At 36.7% G+C, this 22428-nt stretch overlaps 1 protein-coding gene across 3 annotated transcripts in view; it reads right to left on the minus strand.

The window, feature by feature from the left end:
• Window positions 1-22428, minus strand: part of trpc3 (transient receptor potential cation channel, subfamily C, member 3) — a 107241-nt gene that overhangs the window by 17556 nt on the left and 67257 nt on the right. For all 3 annotated transcript variants that reach the window (XM_051658547.1, XM_051658545.1, XM_051658548.1), the window contains 4 exons: window positions 15289-15522; window positions 12090-12354; window positions 9108-9303; window positions 3666-3875 (listed from right to left, as the gene is read on the minus strand). In XM_051658547.1, the coding sequence (XP_051514507.1) occupies window positions 3666-3875; window positions 9108-9303; window positions 12090-12354; window positions 15289-15522 (905 nt within the window). The remainder of the gene's footprint in view (window positions 1-3665; window positions 3876-9107; window positions 9304-12089; window positions 12355-15288; window positions 15523-22428) is intronic.

The raw sequence follows: 22428 nt of genomic DNA on the forward strand, positions 1-22428 counted from the left end.
ATTATATGATGTTTTACCTTGTGAATTTCATAGTTTTTTAATGTACAGTAATTTAAAATCAGATGATTGCAACACACTCCAAAAAAGTTGGGAGAGTCGAGTGTTTACCACTGTGAAACGTCACCATTTCTTCTAATAACACTTATTAAGCATCTAGGCACTGAAGACACAAGTTTGTTCAGTTTAAAAAGTGGATTTTTCCCCCATTCATCCATAATGCAGGTCTTCCGCTGCACAATTGTACGGGGTATTCGTTGCCATATTGTGCACTTCATAATGCACCACACATTCTCATTTGGAGATGGTCAGGACTGCAGGCAGGCCAATCTAGCACCTGCTCTCTCTGCTTAATCGGCCAGTATGTGGTTTGACGTTGTCCTGCTGAAAATGCCGGGACTGGAAAAGACGTGTTGGATGGCAGCATAAGCTGCTCTAAAATTTTTACATATCTGTGTGCATTAATGGTGCCCTCACAGATATGTGAGTTACCCATGCCATGGGCACGGATACACCCCTGGCCTACACAGACACTGGTTTTGGATCTGACGCCGACAACAGCTTGGATGATCCCTTTCCTCTTTGGCACGGAGAACACAATGGCTGTGTTTTTCAAAAACTATTTGAAATGTGGACTCATCGGACCAAAAAACACAGTTCCACTGTTCTACTTTCCATCTATGATGAGACTGATCTCAGAGAAGTCGGCAGCGCTTCTGGACAGTGTTGATGTAGGGCTTCTGCTTTGCATAGTAAAGTCTTAACTTGCAGCTGTGGATGCAGTGGCGAGTGGTGTTGACTAACAAAGGTTTGCTAAAGTAATCCCAAGCCCATGTTCATGATATCCATTACAGATGAATGATGTTTTTTAAGACGGTGACATCTGAGGGATCAGAGATCACGTGCATTCAAAGTGGTTTTCATCTTGCCCTTTACGCACTGAGATTTGACCAGATTTCTTGAATCTTTTAACTATATTGTGCGCTGTAGAGGTTAAATGCCCAAGTCCTTCCAATTTGTCTTTGGGGAACATTGTCCTCAAAGTGCTGGATTATTTGCTGAAGCATCTATTGGCAAATTGACAAGTCTCGAATGATCCTTGCTCTTGAAGAACTAAGCTGTTTTTGGAGGCTTGTTATACAGTATACAGTACTATGACATGATTGCCTCACCTGTTTAACATCTCCTGTTTCACATCAACTTGTTACAACTCGTCAAATTGTTATTAGTCTTAAATTGCCACTGTCTCAACTTTTTTGGAGCATGTTGCAATCATCTGATTGAAATTACTGGACATAAAAAACAATGAAATTCACAAGGTAAAACATCATATAATGTGTAGTTGTAGAGTTTTCAATTTAGCAAAGGATGAATATAATTTACAAATCACTCCTTTTTGTTTTTATTAGCATTTTTCATACTGTACCAACTTTTTTGGAATTGGGGTTGTACATACACTTGTGAAATTAAGATATTCATAAAACTGATTCTGTTAATTTTGTTTTACATTACCATAACTAAATTTACACATTTGTACCTGAAAGTGTCTTACAATAATTACTTCAACTCTTCTCGTATACACTTATGAAATTGTCTCTCAATCACTACTGAAATCTCTTTCAAACAGACATGTGAAAATGTCTTGCATTAAATACTATAGTACTCATACTGATCTAACAAGATCTTGAGATGATATTGTCTCACATCCTCTCAATAAATTCTGTAAGAGCCAGTTTCACAGGTTGATGAGAGACGATTTCAGTAGTTGATGAGAGCTTATTTCACTGGAAAAGGAAGCCGTGTCCCCACTTCCTGTTCGAATTCGGTGCTTGTGGTGCAGGAGGTCGAAGTTAACTGATCGGCAGGTCCCTGTTAGCCCCTGCTGGGCTACCCTAACACCCTAGCAACCACCCAGAACACCTTAGCAACCACATAGCAACCTCCCAGCATCACCTTAGTGACCACCCAGAACACCCTAGCAACTGCCTAGCGACCACCTAGCAACCAGCTATAAATAAATAAAATTGAATAATCTTGTGACTGACCATCCGTTAACGGCAACAAATATAAGAGCCCTTCAGAAACAATCTGTCACTGGAAAAAAAATAAATACTATAATGTAATGAAATAATTGTGATTCATATTTTTCTTAAAAAAAAAAAAAATATTTATTTTGAAAACACAGCGACTTTTGAATAGCTGTCAGTGGCTTTCTCAGGGTGTAGTTCCAGCATCAACCAGCAGGGGATAACCAGAACATGCTAACCATCTAATTCCTGACCCTCTGCGCCACACACACTGAATTCAACAGGAAGTTGGGACACAGCTTCTGGGTGGTCGCTAGGGAGTTGCTAGTTGGTTGCTAGGGTGTTCTGTGTGGTCGCTAGGGCACTGCTAGGCCGTTGCTAGGGTTTTCTGGGTGATCGCTTGGGTGTTGCTAGTTGATTGCTAGGCGGTTGCTAGGGTGTTCTGGGTGGTTGCTAGGGTGTTAGGGTAGCCCAGCAGGGTCTAACAGTGACCTGCCGATCAGCTAACTTCGACCCCCTGCACCGAATTCAACAGGAAGTGGGGACACGGCTTCCTTTTCCAGTGAAATAAGCTCTCATCAACTACTGAAATCATCTCTTATCAACCTGTGAAACTGGTTATCACAGAACATATTGAGAGGATGAGAGACAATGTGACAATATCATCTCAAGATCTTGTTAGATCAGTATGAGTACTATAGTATTTAATGCAAGACATTTTCACATGTCTGTTTGAAAGAGATTTCAGTAGTGATTGAGAGACAATTTCATAAGTGTATATGAGAAGAGCTGAAGTAATGATTGTAAGACACTTTCAGCAACAAATGTGTAAATTTAGTTAAGTCCACAGAATCAGTTTTATGAATATTTTTATTTCACTAGTGCATATAAGAAGCACTTCATTAATGCATATGAATGAATTTCACTTCTGTTTACACCAATATATTAATTTCACTACTGTTTTTAAGTGGCTTTTCAACAATTATGGCTTACACGGCTCCTCATAATAAGTGAACCATTTGTTTGAAAGCAATGTCTACATTGGGAATTCCATTCTGGTGGCACAAGTGGCGCAGACATTACACACATTAGCTTTAAAAGAATATTCTGGGTTCACTACAAGTTAAGAACTATTGACAGCATTTGTGGCATAATGTTGATTACCACAAAAAAATTATTTTGTCTCGTCTCTCCTTTAGTGAGGCACTTACAATGGAAGTGAATGGGGACCAATTTTTTTAACTTTAAAATACTCACTGATTCAAAAGCCACAAGACATAAAGGAAATGAGTGTAAACATGATTTTAAAATTACTTATAAACATTTTCTGTGTAAAGTTATAGCCCATTTTACAACGTGGTTACCATGACAATGTAATATCAACAAACCCAAAAATGACTGTAAAAATTATTTGAAAAATTTTACAGCTCAAATAATACTTGAGTTTTAACAGAAGAACTAATGTAAGTGCTTTTATAAAATTATAAGCTTCACATTTCTGCCTTTAAACCTCTAAAAATTGGCCCCATTGACTTCCATTGTAAGTGTCTCACTGTAACCTCCATTTTTGCTTTATTCAAAGAAAAGGAGGGACGAGTTGGATTAAATTTCTGTGGTACTTTATTGAAAGTAGGCACACACCCTGGATTTGGAGTTGTCCATACCCAGCTCCACGTCTTTCTTCAGGCGCCGCCGGCGACACCGGAGCAGGTTGACCAGTTTCTTGATGCACTGATAGAAGGACTTTGGGGTGGGGACAATGCTGAAGGGAGGGGGGAGAGTCTTGCCATTGTCAAAATATGAGAGCCAGAGTTTAGACCGGGCAAACTTCCACTCCACATCCGCATCATCCTGTGTAACATAAGAGAGAGATCAGACACACTGTATTATAAGAGTGGAAAAACTAACCTGATCTCATCGAACCATGCTGCTCTACCTACATTTTTGCACAATGACTTTTTACGTGACTCGTTTCCTAGTGAAATGAACACTAGAGGCACTTCCAGGCCCGGACTGGCGATTGGGAACACCGGGAGAAATCCAGATGGCCTGGCCTGTCTTGCTTATGATTTGGCCTGCTTTGTTATTATTATATACTGTTTTATCTTATTGCCTGGTGTTATGGCTTGTGACCTCGGTCTGGACTGTCTCTTTAGCGCTCTCGTTCTTTCTCTCCAAGTGTGTATGGGTGTGTGTGTTCTTTCAGCACCTTTGTGTACCTGCGACTCGTCTGCTCATTAGATGATGGAGGAGTGCAAAAGTGACACTGAAGCCCAGAGCGTAGTGGAGAGAAGAGACGTTTAATTGACCAAAAACAAACCTTTTGTCGAAATGTTTGGTTTCTTTTTGTGTACTTTATTGCATAGGCTACAATTTGAACTTTTTCTTGAGTTAGTATAATTTTAAATTACAATTTGTAGAGTTTCGGGTATTCCAGTTGTTTATGCAGTAGCATATGTTTTTGTTGATTGTTACACGGTTAGTGTTATGTTTTTTCCTTCATTTCTTTACAATGGGTATTTTTCCCTTTAGGGTTTCTTGTAATTTTTATTGGCTTATTAAATAAAGCTAATTGGTAACACTTTACAATAAGGTTCCATTTGTAAACATTAGTTTACAACATTAGTTAACATGAACTAACAATGAACAATACTTATTAAGCATTTATTAATATTAGGTAATGTTAAATTGTTGTTAATTTCAATATTTACTAATACATTTTTAAAATAATTTTTTTTATTAGTTAACATTAGTTAATGCACCATGAACTAATACGAACAAACATTGCATTTTTTTTATTATTATTAACAAACACTAACAAAGATTAATAAATTGTTTAACAAATATATTGTTAATTGTTTGTTCATGATACCTAATACATTAACTAATGTTAACAAATGGAAACTTATTGTAAAGTGCTACAAGTTAATTTGATTTGTATCAAAGTTGCACATGTCTTTTTATTTTACCTTCCCCTTTTGCTGATGTTTTGCTTTATTAGGGGTTCGTAACACCTGGCTGATGCAGATTAGTATTATAATTGACTTTGGGCTTGCTTTCTTCATAAATTTGCTAATTAATAAGGGCAGTTGCAGTTTGTGGTTTTGGGTCTTATTTCCAGATGATCGACGGTCCCTTTTTTGGGCTTGCTGGTGCTTTGCTCCCAGAGCACAATATAGTGTGACAAACCACTGATCGCAGTGGTCAATTATCTAAACCTTCTGCTTGAGCTGTGCTCAAACAAACACCCAGTGAGTCTAAAACGACCCGCGTGTTGCAGCAAATTCACACCTTTTATCTGGATCTGTGAGTATCAAGGTCACAAGGCAGCCCAGTTCATTATCAGAAATATTATTTAACATCATTGAATAAACCTGAATGCACTAACAAAACTAATTTAAAGGGTTAACTCAAGCTCTTTAAATGAATATTCCAGGTTCAATACAAGTTAAGCTCAATCGACAGCATTTAAGTGCCTCACTTGGTTTTTGCTTCTTTTTAAAGAAAAGAAAGGACGAGTCAAAATTTATTTTTATGGTAATCAATATTATACCACAAATGCTGTCGATTGAGCTTAACTTGTATAGAACCCGGAACATTCTTTTAAGATCACAGTTGCAGGTTACCACTTTATACAGAGTAGATTGTTTGGACCGCAAGGCGATGTATATTTTTCCAACCGGCACACAACTTAAATAAATAGTTTGACACCCCTGCTCTCCAAAATACAGCCAACATGCGATCAGTTTGTCCCAGCTCCTCCACTACCCCAATGATGTCATAAATCAGTGTGCCTTGCATGAGAAAAAGAGATTTGTTCATTGATTTTAGCCAGCTGTCCAGTTGTAGCTGCAACCTGGTCTCATAGTGAAAATGTGACTCTATACACATTTTTGCAAAACTTGTTATACATGTCTCCAGGTACCATTCCCTGTAGTTTCCTGGTGAAATAAACACTAGAGGCATTACAAACACTGTGTGTTTTATTCACTTTCACTCAAATCATGACTTTAATGGCTGATTATGACTTTATAAATACTTATTTTTCTCTCTATTACTCAGACCCTGCTATTTTATATTATTATTATTTTATAATTATTATTATTTTTTTTTTATCCCCTTTTCTCCCAATTTGGAATGCCCAATTCCCACTACTTAGTAGGTCCTCGTGGTGGCGCGGTTACTCACCTCAATCCAGGTGGCAGAGGACAAGTTTCAGTTGTCTCCGCTTCTGTCAATCCGTGCATCTTATCACGCGACTTGTTGTGCATTACACCGTGGAGACTCACAGCATGTGGAGGCTCATGCTACTCTCTGCGATCCATGCACAATTTACCACGCGCCCCATTGAGAGCGAGAACCACCAATCGCGATCACGAGGAGGTAACCCCATGTGACTCTACCCTCCTTAGCAATCGGGCCAATTTGGTTGCTTAGGAGACCTGGCTGGAGTCACTCAGCACACCCTGAATTCGAACTCACGACTCCAGGGGTGGTAGTCAGCGTCAATACTCGCTGGGCTACCCAGGCCCCCAACCCTGCTATTTTATGATATCGACACACTTATACTCTAACACATCTTTTGAAAAACTATACATTTTAACTCTTGTATTACAGACCCACCTACATATACAGTATACACTATAAAAAATTGCCAAGAATTTACAAGGTTTAACAGTAATTTCTTACAATAATTTGTTTTTTACCCCGGGTGGATTATGGGGTGGCCTGGATGAGTGGTGAAACTCTCGGCCTGAAATTTTGCCCCAGTCAGGCCCTGGGCACTACAACAATGACTTTTATTCACTTTCACACAAATCATGAGTAAAACAGCAGATTATCAGGTCATAAACATTCACTTATCGCTCTGTTCCTCACACTGCTTTTACTATAGCACATGACTTGTAAGGTGATACATTGTATCATTTGCATTACATAAACAACTGCATTTACATGCTTGTTAGAGTGTGATCAAATTGCATGGCAACTCAACTCATAAAGTGTTGCACTTGCAGTATAAAGTCCCGAAGAGCACACAAGTCAACACAAGAGCCGAAAGTGTCATAAAAGCACCATAAAATGACGTGGTTGCTTTAGCAATTGCAGTTTTCGTCTCATTTTTGCTTTTATGACACTATTGGTTAGGTTAAGATTTAGGGTAGGGAGGTCAGTTTTGTTCATTTCAAACTCAATAGAGCATTAACCTCATAAACAACATCTGTTTGGAAGAACATTTAAGTCACTTTTAGTGCCACACAGTGGACATTTCACCTCAGAACTGCAGCGATACATGTAATGAACCACATAATATCGTTTTGCAAAAATGTCCCCAATGTCACGTAATTTCAAAAATAAAAAATAAATAGAAGGGACATACAAGAAAGATTAGAAAGACAACACCATAACATGAGAGATCAAACAGCATCAAAACATAAAATAATTCAAAATAAGGAAGAGATCAGGTGCCCAAGAGGACAAACTCATTTGAAAGACATGTTTCCTTGTCATTATTCCATGGTATATGGTCTTTTTATCTTATTTAACATTTACATTTAATTCAGACTGCAAACGGACATCCTTCAACCACTGCTGTAAAACGGTGCAAGGAAATGCCGTTTCATGTGAATCCGAGAAGTTAGTGCAGCTTCTTCTGTTTCATGATGTTTTCGAAACTGTGCTTCTGCAAGCATACTTTGGTCAGAGTGGCAGAAATGTGATTAGAGCATTTACATACCTGTATAAAGTGATTAAAATAGGAGTACTCCACATTATTAGCATAATCGCAATAAAATAATCACTATTTACATGAGCTACAGTTTAATCACAGTATTGCCTTAATTGTATTACAATCGCATAATGAGGGTGCATGTAAACATAGCCATTGTAATAAGAGAAATCAGACGACACCATATACCATAAATGAAAAATCAGACAACATCTTTACATAAGAGAGAGATCAGACACTTTTGTAGAGGAAAGATGTTTGCAGAAGAGTTTCTATGACATGGTAACATTAAGTAGACAAAATCTCACCACTGTCATCACAGTACTAACTGCTTGTGGTTTTCTGCTCTATTTCTCCATCCAGTTTGGAATAAACTCTTTGAAAGTGATAGGGGTGTTTGCATGATGGTTTATTAGCAGAATACAGAGCACTTCATAGCTGAATAGTCCTGTGGGATAGGCTGAGGATTAAATCTGTTGTAGGTTAATGATTGAGGTTTAAAGCTGGGATTGAGCTATACACTTGGGTTAGCACACCCCTGGTTTTCCCTGACATCTCAAAGTTTATAAAAAAAAATTTCAGCAAGTTTTATGTCTCTGCTAGAGTTTAAATCCTGACTGCTGTCCTGAAAGTTTCAAGGAGGAGTCCACCCAAAACGGAAAATTCTGTCATTATTTACTCACCCTCATGCCGTTCCAAACCTGTATGCTGTTATTTTTTCAGAGGAACTTCAAAGGCTTAATGCAGCCCTTTTCCATACACTGACAGTTCATAATGACCACATCTGTCAAGCTCCAAAATATTTCCCTCCGCTGAAGCTCTCAAATCATATACGGCGCTATTGCCGTCAATGGCGTTTGGTTACAAGACGCGTGGGAACCAATGGGTTTTGCCGTCAAATGACGTTGGTGCACCTTTTTTGTAGTTCAGAACTTTTGTAGTTCATTTCAGAAGATTATGACTTGTGTTCTGTTCCTCACACAAAGCTATTATACAGTATGTGTGCAGATGTCTTGGAATATTGCACCTATGAGTCATGAGACTTTTTTTTTTTTTTTAGTCCTTTAAGTAGCTTGAGAGCCCCAGTCCTCATTCACTCTCATTTTATGAAAAGAGTGGCAAAGAAAAGGTGAAAAAAAAAAGAAAAGAAAAATATTCCTTTTGTGTTCCACGGAATACTGGTTTGGAACAACAGAAGGGTGAGTAAACAATGACAGACTTTTCTTTTTAAGGTGATCCTTTACTGTCATTGCATGAAAAAAATAATTATTACATTCAGTCTGTATATGAACTTCATTTGAACTATTAATTCAAGTGAAATTCTAAAGAATAGTGTGTGGAAAAAACAAACAACTCACCTCTATTTCCTGGTAAGAGCTGTTTATCATGGCGATCAACATGTTGAGCAGAACCACCACCATAGTAACGTTGTATATTCCGTACAGCACGTAGCCAATGTTCTCAATAAATTTATGATCATATTTCAAAACCACAGAGGACACTTCAGACAACCCAAATATGGACCAAAACAGAGTTTTAAAGCTCTCCTCAACCCTGAGAACAAAGACAAAAGAGGGAACACCATATTTAAGTCATCATGAAATGGAATTTGCAATCCATTTTACTCCCGTAATGTATTTCCAAGTGAACTTGGATATTCAGAGAGAAATAAAAAATGTAAGACATGACTTGATTTGATCTATTTGTAATTCATTGGACCATGAAAAGTGAACTGTAGAGGGGGTGACAAATAACATAGCTTAAAATTTCAATATCATATTTTTGTAACAGCTGTGGGGTAAAGTGAACATAATAAAACCACCAAAAATAAATAAATAAGGAGTATGTTCTCAGGACAAGGGTATATTTAATTTATGTAAGTTCGGGGCATGTTGTCACATGTTTTAAAATGTCATGAATTGATGCATATATGCAATTTATCAATTACAATATTTACTGATCAGTACAATGGTTTGATATGTTATACATGTTCTTTTCCATTTTTTAATGATGAATAATAGTTTCGAGCATCACTCTTTACTTTTTGCTGACAATAAATAACACCAACCCTGAGAAATATTCACTGGAGTTGAAAGTGTGACAACTAGCCCCAGTCTGCCCTATTAACATTGTATCATTTAATCACACCAACCACAGCACTTTTAAATAAAATCTGCAGGCAGCCCAGAGAATCAGATGAAATCTGCAGGGAAATAATAAATGTCTAGAGACCAGATAAGGAAAATGACAGCAGTGCAAATCTACTTTATGTGCCTGGAGATCAGCTATGAAAATGAAAATACTCCAGTCATACGGGGGCAAGAAATCTTGCTGCATGTGTGATGAGATACAGCTGAAGACATAAATCTCAAGAAACATTTACAGAGCACATGCACACACACACACACACACACACACACACACACACACACACACACACACACACACACACACACACAACTATAGTGGTTTCATCACTCTCTGCTTGCTATGAAACAAAAAGCAGAGAGTGATGCAGCGAAAGTCAGTCAAAAGCAGGGGCGTACTGGCCATTGGGAGAACTGGGACTTTTCCCGGTGGGCTGGCTGCAAATGGGGCCGAATGGGCCGCGATAAGCTGAAATGGGCCACCACGTTATGCAGAAGCGGCCACAATACGGCACCGCAATATGCCAAAGGGGGCAGTGATATGCAGAAAAGGACAGCGCCCTTTTATTTTTATATTTTGCAGTGGATGGGTCAGGGTAGTCACCTAGTCATCCAACAACTGACTAATCTAGCCATGAGGTCGACTAGTGTATCTACAATGAAAATAAAAATGGTAACCTGCAATTGTTACCTTAAGGATCTATTTCAACCTAATCTAACCCCTAAAAATGTATTTTGTTGGCATAACCTAATTTGTCAGGTAAATTTAGTCAAGTTACATGCTGTTACACGAAGAACATTGTTTTTAGGCTACCAGCAAAAAAAATGTTTTGTACAGTGTAGTTTCTTTTTCTGTTTTTATCTTTTAAACCGTTAAGCGGTGATGCATTTAGAGACCCAACTTTTTGGAGTGATTTTAACATGATAACTGAAATTATTACTGGAGTGGTGGCTCCACAACTTTATAAGTTATATATTTTCAGGGTGGCAAACAGTTTTTGAAGGTGTTGTAAATATGAACTTTTTATATTTTAAATATTAAAATGTTATGTTATAATAATGCTGACATAAAATAAATTATAAACAACAAATACAGCTGATATTAAACTCAAATGTAAAATTCTGTCCGGTGCTCTACTGTCTCTGCTTCCATCTACAACACTGAAATCTGTATCTTTTTTTCTTGTTCTGTGACCTTCCTCTTAGTAAAGAATGGTGCCATGAGCTTCTTTCCTTTCATTATGTTATCTCCCTGATCTAACAAAACAAGATTTTCTAAATTACATTGCTTCAACAAAATGATGAATTCAGATTACTGTGTTGCTAATAAACTGGGGATTTTATTTATTTATTTATTTATTCAGATTTTGTGACTAGGAGCAGTACTGTTAAAAAAACAAAAAACAAAACATAAATAATGATAACCAAAAATCTAATTAAAACCTGGAAATGAAACCAACTTTTTAGAAATTTGGAGGTTTTAAAACAAAGTAATATTATAACACAATGAATACGAAATAATTCAGATTCAGCTGTTTTTTGTGACAATGATCACATTTAAAAAAAGATCATGTTAACTCTATGCAAAATGTCAGATATATTTGCTTAGTTTGAACAACACACACACACACTGTTAAGAACATTCTCAAATCATGCTGGATAACATGATCATCAGGATTTGTCCATTTGAGTGTAGCGTGTGCCACCTGAGTTTTGTAAATGGACCGGTAGACAATCTACGGAGGTGGAAGTCGGGGAGGAGGTGTGGTTTAGCCTACATAAAACGTATGTCTGTTGGTATGTACGTACAATGTTCTGTATAAATTGGATATAGAATTTATTGATTACTCTTTTTAATTGTGCACATACAAATATTTATTTAAAGAAAAATATGAAAAAATAAAATAAAAATAATTTTATAAAACTATGAGGAAATTATAGGGGTGGCCCAGAATGTTTTTGAAGCCCCTGCATTCTGTTCCATTTTGTTGTGCACCATCCATCTGTTTTTGAACACAAGAATGTGTGAACCCCCCTTAAGAAGTCTGGTGTGCATTACCCTAAACCAGTCTAATTACACATGGTTTCCTCAAGACCGAGTAGTGGAATAATAGTTTAGACAACCCACCGACTTGTCAATTTCAAAATGTCCTCCGAAAACAGGAAATGTTGTAGTAGATGCTTGTGACTCACGTGGTGAAGGCGGGATTAACCTTTGCCCCCAGGTAGTAGGAGTAGAGGATGAACATGCCGATCATGAATGCGAGGAATACCATGATGAAGAGGACCATGAACTTGAAGATGTCCTTCACAGTGCGGCCCAGAGAGATCTGGAGCGGACCGAAGCTCTCATTGGCCGGTAGGATGTAGGCGATTCGAGAGAAGCTCAGGACCACGGCGATGGCGTACAGACCCTCTGATATTAGCTGAGGATCTGATGGAAGCCACTTATCTCGTGCTAAAAAAACAAACAAGAAATCCAAACATCAAGAAAACAACAGTTTACATGGTCACTGATTGTCACCTGTTGAATTATAGGTCTATAGATGGGTGTTTCTTCTAGAAAGTGAAGTCTCTTTATTACATTTTGATTTTGATCGCACTAGTTTTATAAAAAAAATGTGTTTACTAACATTGTCCAGTGTATGTACATGCATCACAAGAGATTTATGTCATTTTTACCTTTTTTTTACACCATCATGTAATTTCCTACAAATTGAAATTCTGTATTGTGTTTAATAGAATTCTGTGCTGGAAATTATGCTGATGGAAATTACATTTTTGACATTTTAACAAATAAAATGGCAGACTCCTTTTTCTTGCTAAGGCTAATTTCATAGCTAACATTGTATGTATCCTAAACAATACAATAATATTTACACACTTTGAACATAATTTGGCAAAATTACAGCTTGATTAGAAGTGATATTTACCTTGATTTTTCTTTGTTTTATTTAAACATAACATGCCTCATATTTCATCTCTTCACCAGCACTTTTGTCGATATACACTGGCGGCCAAAATTTTGGAATAATGTACAGATTTTGCTGTTTCGGAAGGTAACTGGTACTTTAATTCAGCAAAGTGGCATTCAACTGATCACAAAGTATAGTCAGGACATTACTGATGTAAAAAAACAGCACCATCACTATTTGAAAAAAGTCATTTTTGATCAAATCTAGACAGGCCCCATTTCCAGCAACTTATCCTTGAGTAATCATGCTAAATTGATCATTTGGTGCTAGAAAATCACTTGCCATTATATCAAACACAGTTGAAAGATATTTGGTTCATTAAATGAAGCTTAACATTGTGTTTGTGTTTGTTTTTGAGTTGCCACAGTATACAATAGACTGACATGTCTTAAGGTCAATATTAGGTCAAAAATGGCAAAAAAAAAAAAAAAAAAAGAAAGAAAAAAAAGAAACAGCTTCCTCTAGAAACTTGTCAATCATTGTCTTGAGGAATGAAGGCTATACAATGCTTGAAATTGCCAAAAACTGAAGATTTCATACAAAGGTGTACACAACAGTCTTCAAAGACAAAGGACAACTGGCTCTAACAAGGACAGAAAGAGATGTGGAAGGCCCAGATGTACAACTAAACAAGAGGATAAGTACATCAGAGTCTCTAGTTTGAGAAATAGACGCCTCACATGTCCTCAGCTGACAGCTTCATTGAATTCTACCTGCTCAACATCAGTTTCATGTACAGTAAAGAGAAGACAGTAAAGAGAAGGATCTTCAAAGCTGTCATTGTTGCACATGGAGGATTTTTTGATGAGAACTCTTTGAAGTAGTTTAAGAAGTTATTAATGTCCTGAATATACATTGTGCTCAATATCAGCTGAATGCCACTTTGGTGACTAAAAGTACTTTCCATAAGAGCAAACTCTGTACATTATTCAAAACTTTTGACCGCCAGTGTATGTTCACAGTAACACAGGAGTGGTTGTAATTTTTGATAAATGGATAGAAATCCTTTTCAAACAATAAATATTGAAATGGAATGGAAGTAAATATGTAATAATTTGTATTTTAATAACAGATTTTCATGGTTTAATACTGAAAGACTGGATGCACGACTATCAGTGGGTGGAACTGCTTAACATTACTTACACATCTTACACAGAAACATGGAGGAATATGATAATATAGAGTAGGACATGTACCCAAACAAGCAAAGATAACAAAGAACTTGATTTTAAAGGGTGATTGCTAGAAACAACATGAAGCAGAGTTTAGATGTTCACGGTTGCAGAGCAACTTCGCAAATTGTTCCATTAATATAGAATGAAGTGAATTTAAAGTAGGAACTATCTCTTTTATGATATAAAAATTTGTTTTATGTAATGTTTTTATTTATTTATTTATGTATTTATTTTTTTATGAGAGTTACCATTCATTTGTTATAAATAATCAGATATTTTGGTTTGTGTCCACAAGTTCCAAATAAAAAGAGAAAATATTCAAATCAGTGCCTTTCATTTGTAAAGTATTCACTGTAATTTAATGGATTTAAAAATAAAATGGCATAGGGGCCTGGGTTGCTCAGCGAGTAAAGGCTGACTAACCCCCCCCGGAGTCACGAGTTTGAATCCAGGGCGTGCTGATTGACTCCAGTCAGGTTTCCTAAGCAACCAAATTGGCCCAGTTGCTAGGGAGGGTAGAGTAACATGGGGTAACCTCCTTGTAGTCGCTTTATTGTGGTTCTCATTCTCGGTGGGGCACGTGGTGAGTTGTGCGTGGATGCCGCAGAGAATAGCATGAAGCCTCCACACACGCTATGTCTCCGCGGTAGCGCACTCAACAAGCCACATGATAAGATGCGCGGATTGACTGTCTCAGATGCGGAGGCAACTGAGATTCGTCCTCCGCCACCCGGATTGAAGCAAGTCACTACGCCACCATGAGGACTTAGAGTGCATTGGGAATTGGGCATTCCAAATTGGGGAGAAAAGGGGAGAAAAAAAATAAGCATAAAAATAAAAACCTCTAGTTTACTGTCTGGGGTGCCCAATGATTTGTGTAATTATATCATTTTACATAAAAAAAATTACTTACAATGTATGAACTGTTATAGTGTGGACACCAATTAGAAAATCTTGGCATGTAAAAATTAATTGCATTTAGTCATGTTATATATCTGGGATCTCTGAGATCCCAAAATGATGAAGTGCAATATTATTCATGAAGGATGATGTGTGATGAATGATATCAAGTTGAAATTTAGTTTATCATTAGTACACATAATATTAGGAAAGTTCATGAACTATTAACCTGATTCTAAAATTCGTTTTTTTGATCCGTTGAACTGGTCTTGGGATCTCTCAGACCCAAAACAGAACATGACTTTTGACATCTATATATGAAACTATGTCAGTAGAGCTCACCGTATGTAAAATATTCAATGTCTGGTGGCAATGTGACCATTGAAAGATCCGGTGCATGGATCTTCTCGTCCACATACTCCTGGGCTTTCATGGCCTGCATGAAGGCGAAGAACCGAGCGGTGAATGCAGCGATGAAGATAGACAGCATCCCGAAATCCAGGACGTTCCACAGCTGCATGATGTATTCCCTCGGGCCCTCTGTCCAGAGCTCTTTACACTCTGACCACATCATTCCTGCAGATAACAGAAGAACTTGGACGGTAAACCTTGATGTGTAATGTATTTAAACAATATAATTAAATGTACTTATTTTTTTCATGAATAGTTGTTATTCTAAGTAGTGTAAGCTACGTGGTTGAAAATACAAACTCAAAATTGAATGCAGTTTCCCGCCTTTCAGATTTTTTAATTTAACTGTCTAAGTCTAAAACATTTTAATTGATTCTGCTCATTAGAACTTTTGGCACCTGTAAATAGTCATTATTTAGAATCTTAGAGGTTGTAGTTAGGGTTGTTGATGAGGGTTTGTTGTAAATGTTTTTGGTGATTATTGTTCATGTTGGTGAACTTACCTGGCTCAATTCAAACCAAATCTCTTTTAGCAAATGCCCATATGGAGAAGAATAAAGCAAGTTCAATGGTTGACCCTGATTTAAATCATAACTTCTCATTTATACCCTATATAACAACATTGTTTGGTTATGTGAAAACACTCTTTTAATTGCATATCTAATAATCTAAAAGTCTACTTGCAACTATAGTTAACTTTACAGTAACACTTTAAATTAAAGTTCCCTTTGACAAAGATTTATGAAGGGGTTCATTAATACTAATAAGTCATTTACAAATGCATTATAATTCATATGCGGTTATAACAACATGAATACCTCTCAAATGGTGAGCCATTTTAACTTTGAAAATGTACCCTAATGTAAAGTCAAGTCATTTTTATTTGTATAGCGCATTTCCGCACACATTGTTTCAAAGCAGCTTTACCGAAGATTATGCTGTAAACAAAAATTAAGCTGTGCTGTCCAATTGTAATGTCTTAAAAGTCTTCATTGTGTGGTTTGATAAAAAATGTGATATGTCTGTAAAAAAACAAACAAAAAAAATCAACAAAACTACCAGTATAAACTACCAGTCAAAATGTTTGATACACTTACTCATTCTTTATTTTATATATATATATATATATATATATATATATATATATATATATATATATATATATATATATTTTATTTCTTTATTTTTTTTTTTTTTTTTTTCACATTTTAGAATAATAGTAAAGTCATCAAAACTATGGAATAACATAAATGGAACTATGGGAATTATGTTGTGACTAAACAAAATCCAAAATAAATCAAAACTGTGTTATATTTTAGCATCTTCAAAGTAGTCCCCCTTTGTCTAGAATTTGCAGACATGTACTCTTGACATTTTCTCAACCAACTTCTTGAGGTATCACCCTGGGATGCTTTTTAAACAGTATAGAAGGAGTTCCCATCTATGTTGGGCACTTATTGGCTGCTTTTTTTATTATTTGGTCCAAGTCATCAATTTCAAAAACTTTTTTTTTTTTATTAAATTTTAGTTTTATAATGAAATGAAATGAAATAAAGTTAATATGGTGGCACAATTATATTTTTGTCTACAAAATTAATTTCAAACATTTAAGCATGCGCCTTCAGATCAAAAGAAACATTTCAGTCAAGTGTTTCAAAACTATTGACCGGTAGTGTATATATATATATATATTTAATACCTGGGGTACTAAAACGCCATTCTCTTTAAGTGGTTGACTACACCACCTCATGGTAATGGCAGAAGGAACCCCAAATATCTACAAATGTTCTGATCACAAAGCGCTAGCAAACAGTGAGGCCAAAAATGATGTAAGAACATGAATACAAAATGTATTGCAATTCTATAAATGCATACACTTGCATAGTAAGAATAACAAGAGAAGAAATTATTGAAATTAAAAAGACTGCATTAAAATAGAATGGTAGTCCTCCCCAAACAGGAAAGTCGAGTCTGCTCACACACTGCCTCAACCCGCCACCTCAGAGGGAAAGAGACAGAAAGTCAATACCATACACATGCAGCATCAACCATAACACTCTTAAAGGCCTCTAGCTACCACCTATAATATACCACACAGTCCCAGCATTTCTCATACACACCACAAAAACCCATGCTACAAGATGCGGTTCCCCACCGCAGAAGGAAGAAGAGGTGTGTTGACACAGCGAGTAGCTCAGCGAGTATTGGCGCTGACTACCACCCCTGGAGTCGTGAGTTCGAATCCAGGGTGTGCTGACTGACACCAGCCAGATCTCCTAAGCAACCAAATTGGCCCATTTGCTAGGGAGGGCAGAGTCACATGGGGTAACCTCCTCGTGGTCACGATTAGTGGATCTCGCTCTCAATGGGACGCTTGGTAATTTATGCGTGGATCGCGGAGAGTAGCATGAGCCTCCACATGCAGAGTCTCTGCAGTGTCAAGCACAATGAGCCACGTGATAAGATGCGTGGCTTGATGGTCTCAGAAGCGGAGGCAACTGAGACTTGTCCTCTGCCACCCGGATTGAGATGAGTAACCACGCCACCACGAGGACCTACTAAGTAGTGGGAATTGGGCATTTTACAAAAAAAAAAAAGGAAAAAATAAAAAAGAAGAGGTTCTAAGATTACAGGAAACACCTCTTTCAGGAGCTTAGTAGGTATAGGGATTAACATACATGTTGTAGCTTTTGATGCTTTAATAAGTTTGTTAGCTCTCCTGACCTAAAACAGCAAAGGACTGTTGCTCGTAGGGAATACTATGATACACTGTCTTCTGAGGTGCTATGGCAGATGATTGCATACTTGTAATGTTGTTTCAGATAGTTTCAATTTTTTTCAGTAATGAAATTCATAAATTCATTACTACTGTGCTGTGATCGAATATCTGGTTCAGTCTAAGCTTTATTTCTTGTCAATTTAGCCATGGTACTGAATAAACACCTAAGACTGTTGTGGTTATTTTCTATGAGTTTGCTCAAATATGCAGCCCTGGCAGCTTTTAGAGCCTGTCTGTAGCTTGAGACACTTTCCTTCCATGCACCGCAAAATACCTCTAATATATCGATAATTGTTAATTCCAATGTACCATTTTCATTATCTATGTGAATGTTGAAGTCACCAACAATTAAAGCTCTATCCACAGTAACTACTAGATCTGACAGAAAATCTGCAAATTCTCTAAGAATATCAAGATGGTGGACAGCATTTTATATATATATATATATATATATATATATATATATATATATATATATATATATATATATATATATATATATAATTGCTGTCCACCATCTTGATATTCTTAGAGAATTTGCAGAAAATGTCAGACAATGTAACATTAAGCATTATCATTTCAAAAGAATTAAACTTGTATCCTGACCTCTGAGTAACACCAAAAACATAACTAAAAATTGTAGCAATACCTCTTCCTCAACCCTTCAGGTGAGGCTCATGTTTTTAACAACCTGGTGAAGTAGACTCATTTAAACTAAAATATTCATCCGGTTTAAGACAGGTTTCATTCAAACAGAGAAAATCCAAACTATGATCTGTAATAATTTCATTTACAATAAGTAAATGAAATTTTATCTAATGTTTAGTTATTCTCAGGACACAACTCAGACGTCCAGCCATTCAGTGACAATAATCTACTATAAACCTCGTTACTGCGATGAGCAGGGAGGGGGATAGAGCAGTGTCTGACGTCGTTTTAACATTCACACACCTCTTTCATGCTATTCGTTTAGTGATCTCAAACTGACGAAGCCAGACACCATTAGTGCCGCTGTGAATAACAATCTTAGAAAACCTACGTTTGTTGGGGTCGGATGGGGGATTACCATTAGCCAGCACTTGTAAATCTGATCTGACGTTAGACGCTCTCACCCCTGGCAAACATTTTACAATGGTGGCTGGGGTCTCTCTTTCCACGTTCCTTATTATAGAATCTCATATAACCAGGGTGCTTTCAACAGGCTTCTCAGTTCATGCATCACTGAGTGGGGAGAACCTGTTGGAAACTCTAATAGGAACGGGAGAGTGGTATCACTTTGCTGAGCGAGTATGCCACCAAGATGTGACCCATAGCCCTGATACAGGGACTCTATTGCCGGAAACGAAGTGTGGTAACGAAGCTATGGTAAACATGTTTCATGCAGTGCATGTAGCGATAACGTATGCTGATGCCATAACTTACTGCAGTTGTTTGTTGTTGTGGTGGTGGTTCCTGAGCTGCAGGTTTTGAGATCGATGCAATAATCAATGTAAAACGCAGAGGAGGAAACAGATCAAGAAAAGGAGAAAAGCGGAAAACGGATGCACGCTGTAAAATAGCAGAGATTAAAGTTTAAAATGCTGAAAATAGAAAAATAAACAATGCTAAGCAGGCTAGCAGGCTACAAACACAAACTCGAGTAACCAGCAGCAGAAACAGGAACAGGAAGTGACGATCAGGAAGTACGTTTCAGTATGGTTTAATGGTCTTAAGGCTATATTATATGATATATGCTGTGGATGAGCATGAAGACCTGAAAAGTGTTTTTTTCTTTTTTTTGTTTTTTGGCAGATGACTTTAGGTAATTAGGACTAGGTAAGTTTGGACAGTCCTTGGAGTAGCACCATACTTTTGACATCAACGTGACAAGGAAAGTGACAGTACAAGTGAGTCAAGACATTACAGTATAATGAATATAAAAACAAAATGATCTGTACAAAAAATGCCATGATCCCTCCTTTTTATCTCACTATAATAGTGTATTTTTTGCTGCAATGTGACATAAATCATGAATTAGTGTATTGTGTTTATTTAGTATATTTATTAATCATTTATAAAATGTAAGTTAAAATGCTCACTATTTTTATATTAAGTAAAAATGCTCAAAAGTATTGCATGGAAGTTATTCATTGTTAAAACTGCTTATCAATGATTTAGAATGCATTTGTAAATTACTTATTAGTCATTAATCAACCCCTTTACAAACCCTTAACATTATGTAATGTTAAGTATTAGAAAATTGTAAATTTATGTAAAGTATTAGAAACTTTACCGAAATTGGTCATTTCACTCATTGTGAAGACCATGTTAGATGAACCTGACTACACACATTTTAAGAGCGGCTATTACTTAACTGCTTTGAGGCAACAAATTTAGTCAAGTTATTAAACTTGTTAGTGATTACAATGAAGGATCTCCATTGCGTTTCACTTTGTTCATCCTTCATGCTCTCTTTCACTCTCCCAGGGGGATGATAGCAATTGTGGGATCGATGGCATTGTGCTGAATGTAGGATGTACGTTTAATTGTTTTGAGGGAGTGTTTCTGTTGCTGTTGTGGACAGATGCATTTGTGACGTCCCTCTCCTTACGTCATTACATGAGAAGTACTGGATCAGACTGCTCAAGAAAATCATTATAGAGTGACAAAAGAGCACATCTGATTGCGGACTGAGTTTATGTGTGTTCATATTAAGATATGAGGATACAGATAGGAAGAGAAGACAACATGGAGCCAGAGTAGCAGAGTCTGAGTGACACATGGCAAAATCATCATCTAAAGCAAGAAAATTATGTGAAAGGAAATCCAAGAATAAAATTATGGTACAGTATATGCTATTTACACTCCAGTGCAAATAGTGGCAGATATTGTTTGCACCCCAACCCTGGTGCAAATAATGGTAGATACTAACTGCACCCATATTTAATTACTAACATACAGTATGTGCATCACTGCAGTGTGTTTATTGAGTCCCACAGACACACTACATTAACCCCTACCCCTAAACCTAACCTTAACCATATCTTAGAAAAAATAATCTTGGTTATACTACAGTAACCATGGTTTCACCATGGTAGTTTTTTGTAAATTTACTGTAACCACAAAATAAACCATGGTTACTATATAACCACCATATTACTGTAATAATAACACCATAGGTAATTGCATTAAAACTATGGTTTCTGCCAAAAAAAAAAAACATGGTTACTACAATATTAGTAACAGTGATGTAATCTACACATAAGCGATGCCGAACTGCGGGAACGAGTGCGATCGACAGACTCCGCCTCCGGATCAAACCCTTCTCTGCACTCCTCAACAGTCACTGTGACCAAATCATTGCGATGAAATCAACATTTATATTAATTTTTATTTATTATTTTAAGTAGTATTAAAGGAAATATTAAGAGTAGAAACAGAAAATCGGATGGGAAAAAGAGTGGGACAAAATGCAGACACTGGCAACAGTTCACATTCACACACCATCTTTACATCTCACGCCACTGCAGCAACATCTATTGTTGAGTTTGAGTTGCACCCAGACTACCGGGGTGCAAATAGCTGCCCTGTATGGCAGATGCTTTTTACACCAGGGTGCAAACAGGCACTCTGTTTTTCACACATCAGTCTCAGACACTGAAAGCATAGATTAAAGGAATATTCCAGGTTTAATACTTAAAAGAAAAGCAAAAATTGCGGTTACAGTGAGGCACTTACAATGGAAGTGAATGAGGCCAATTTGTGAAGGGTTTAAAGGCACAGATGTGAAAATTATACTTTTATAAAAGCACTTACATTAATTCATCTGTTAAAACGTGTGTATTATTGGACCTGTAAAGTTGTTTATATAATTTATACAGTTATTTTATGGTTTACTGTGTTACGTCATCATGGCAACAACATTGTAAAATTTGATATAAATTAACACAGAAAAGGTAAGTAGGCAATTTTATCACACTAAAATCATATTAACATTTATAATGTTTATATCTTGTGGCTATACTTCTGAAACAGTGTGTATTTGAATGTTTATGAACTGGCCCTATTCACTTCCATTGTAAGTGCCTAACTGGAACCAAGATTTTTGCTTTTTTTTTTTTTAAAGAAAATGAGGGACAAGTGGAAATTAATTTTGTTATGTCACACATGCTGTCAATTGAGCTTAACTTGTATCAAATCCAGAATATTCCTTTAAAGATTGTTGGAAAGGCTGTTTACTCCAAAATCTAAAAAACAAACAAACAAACAAACAAAAAAACTGTATAAATCCATTCATTCACAAAACTCCAAAG

This window comes from Myxocyprinus asiaticus, chromosome 27, assembly GCF_019703515.2.
Source record: "Myxocyprinus asiaticus isolate MX2 ecotype Aquarium Trade chromosome 27, UBuf_Myxa_2, whole genome shotgun sequence".
Lineage (NCBI taxonomy): Eukaryota > Metazoa > Chordata > Actinopteri > Cypriniformes > Catostomidae > Myxocyprinus > Myxocyprinus asiaticus.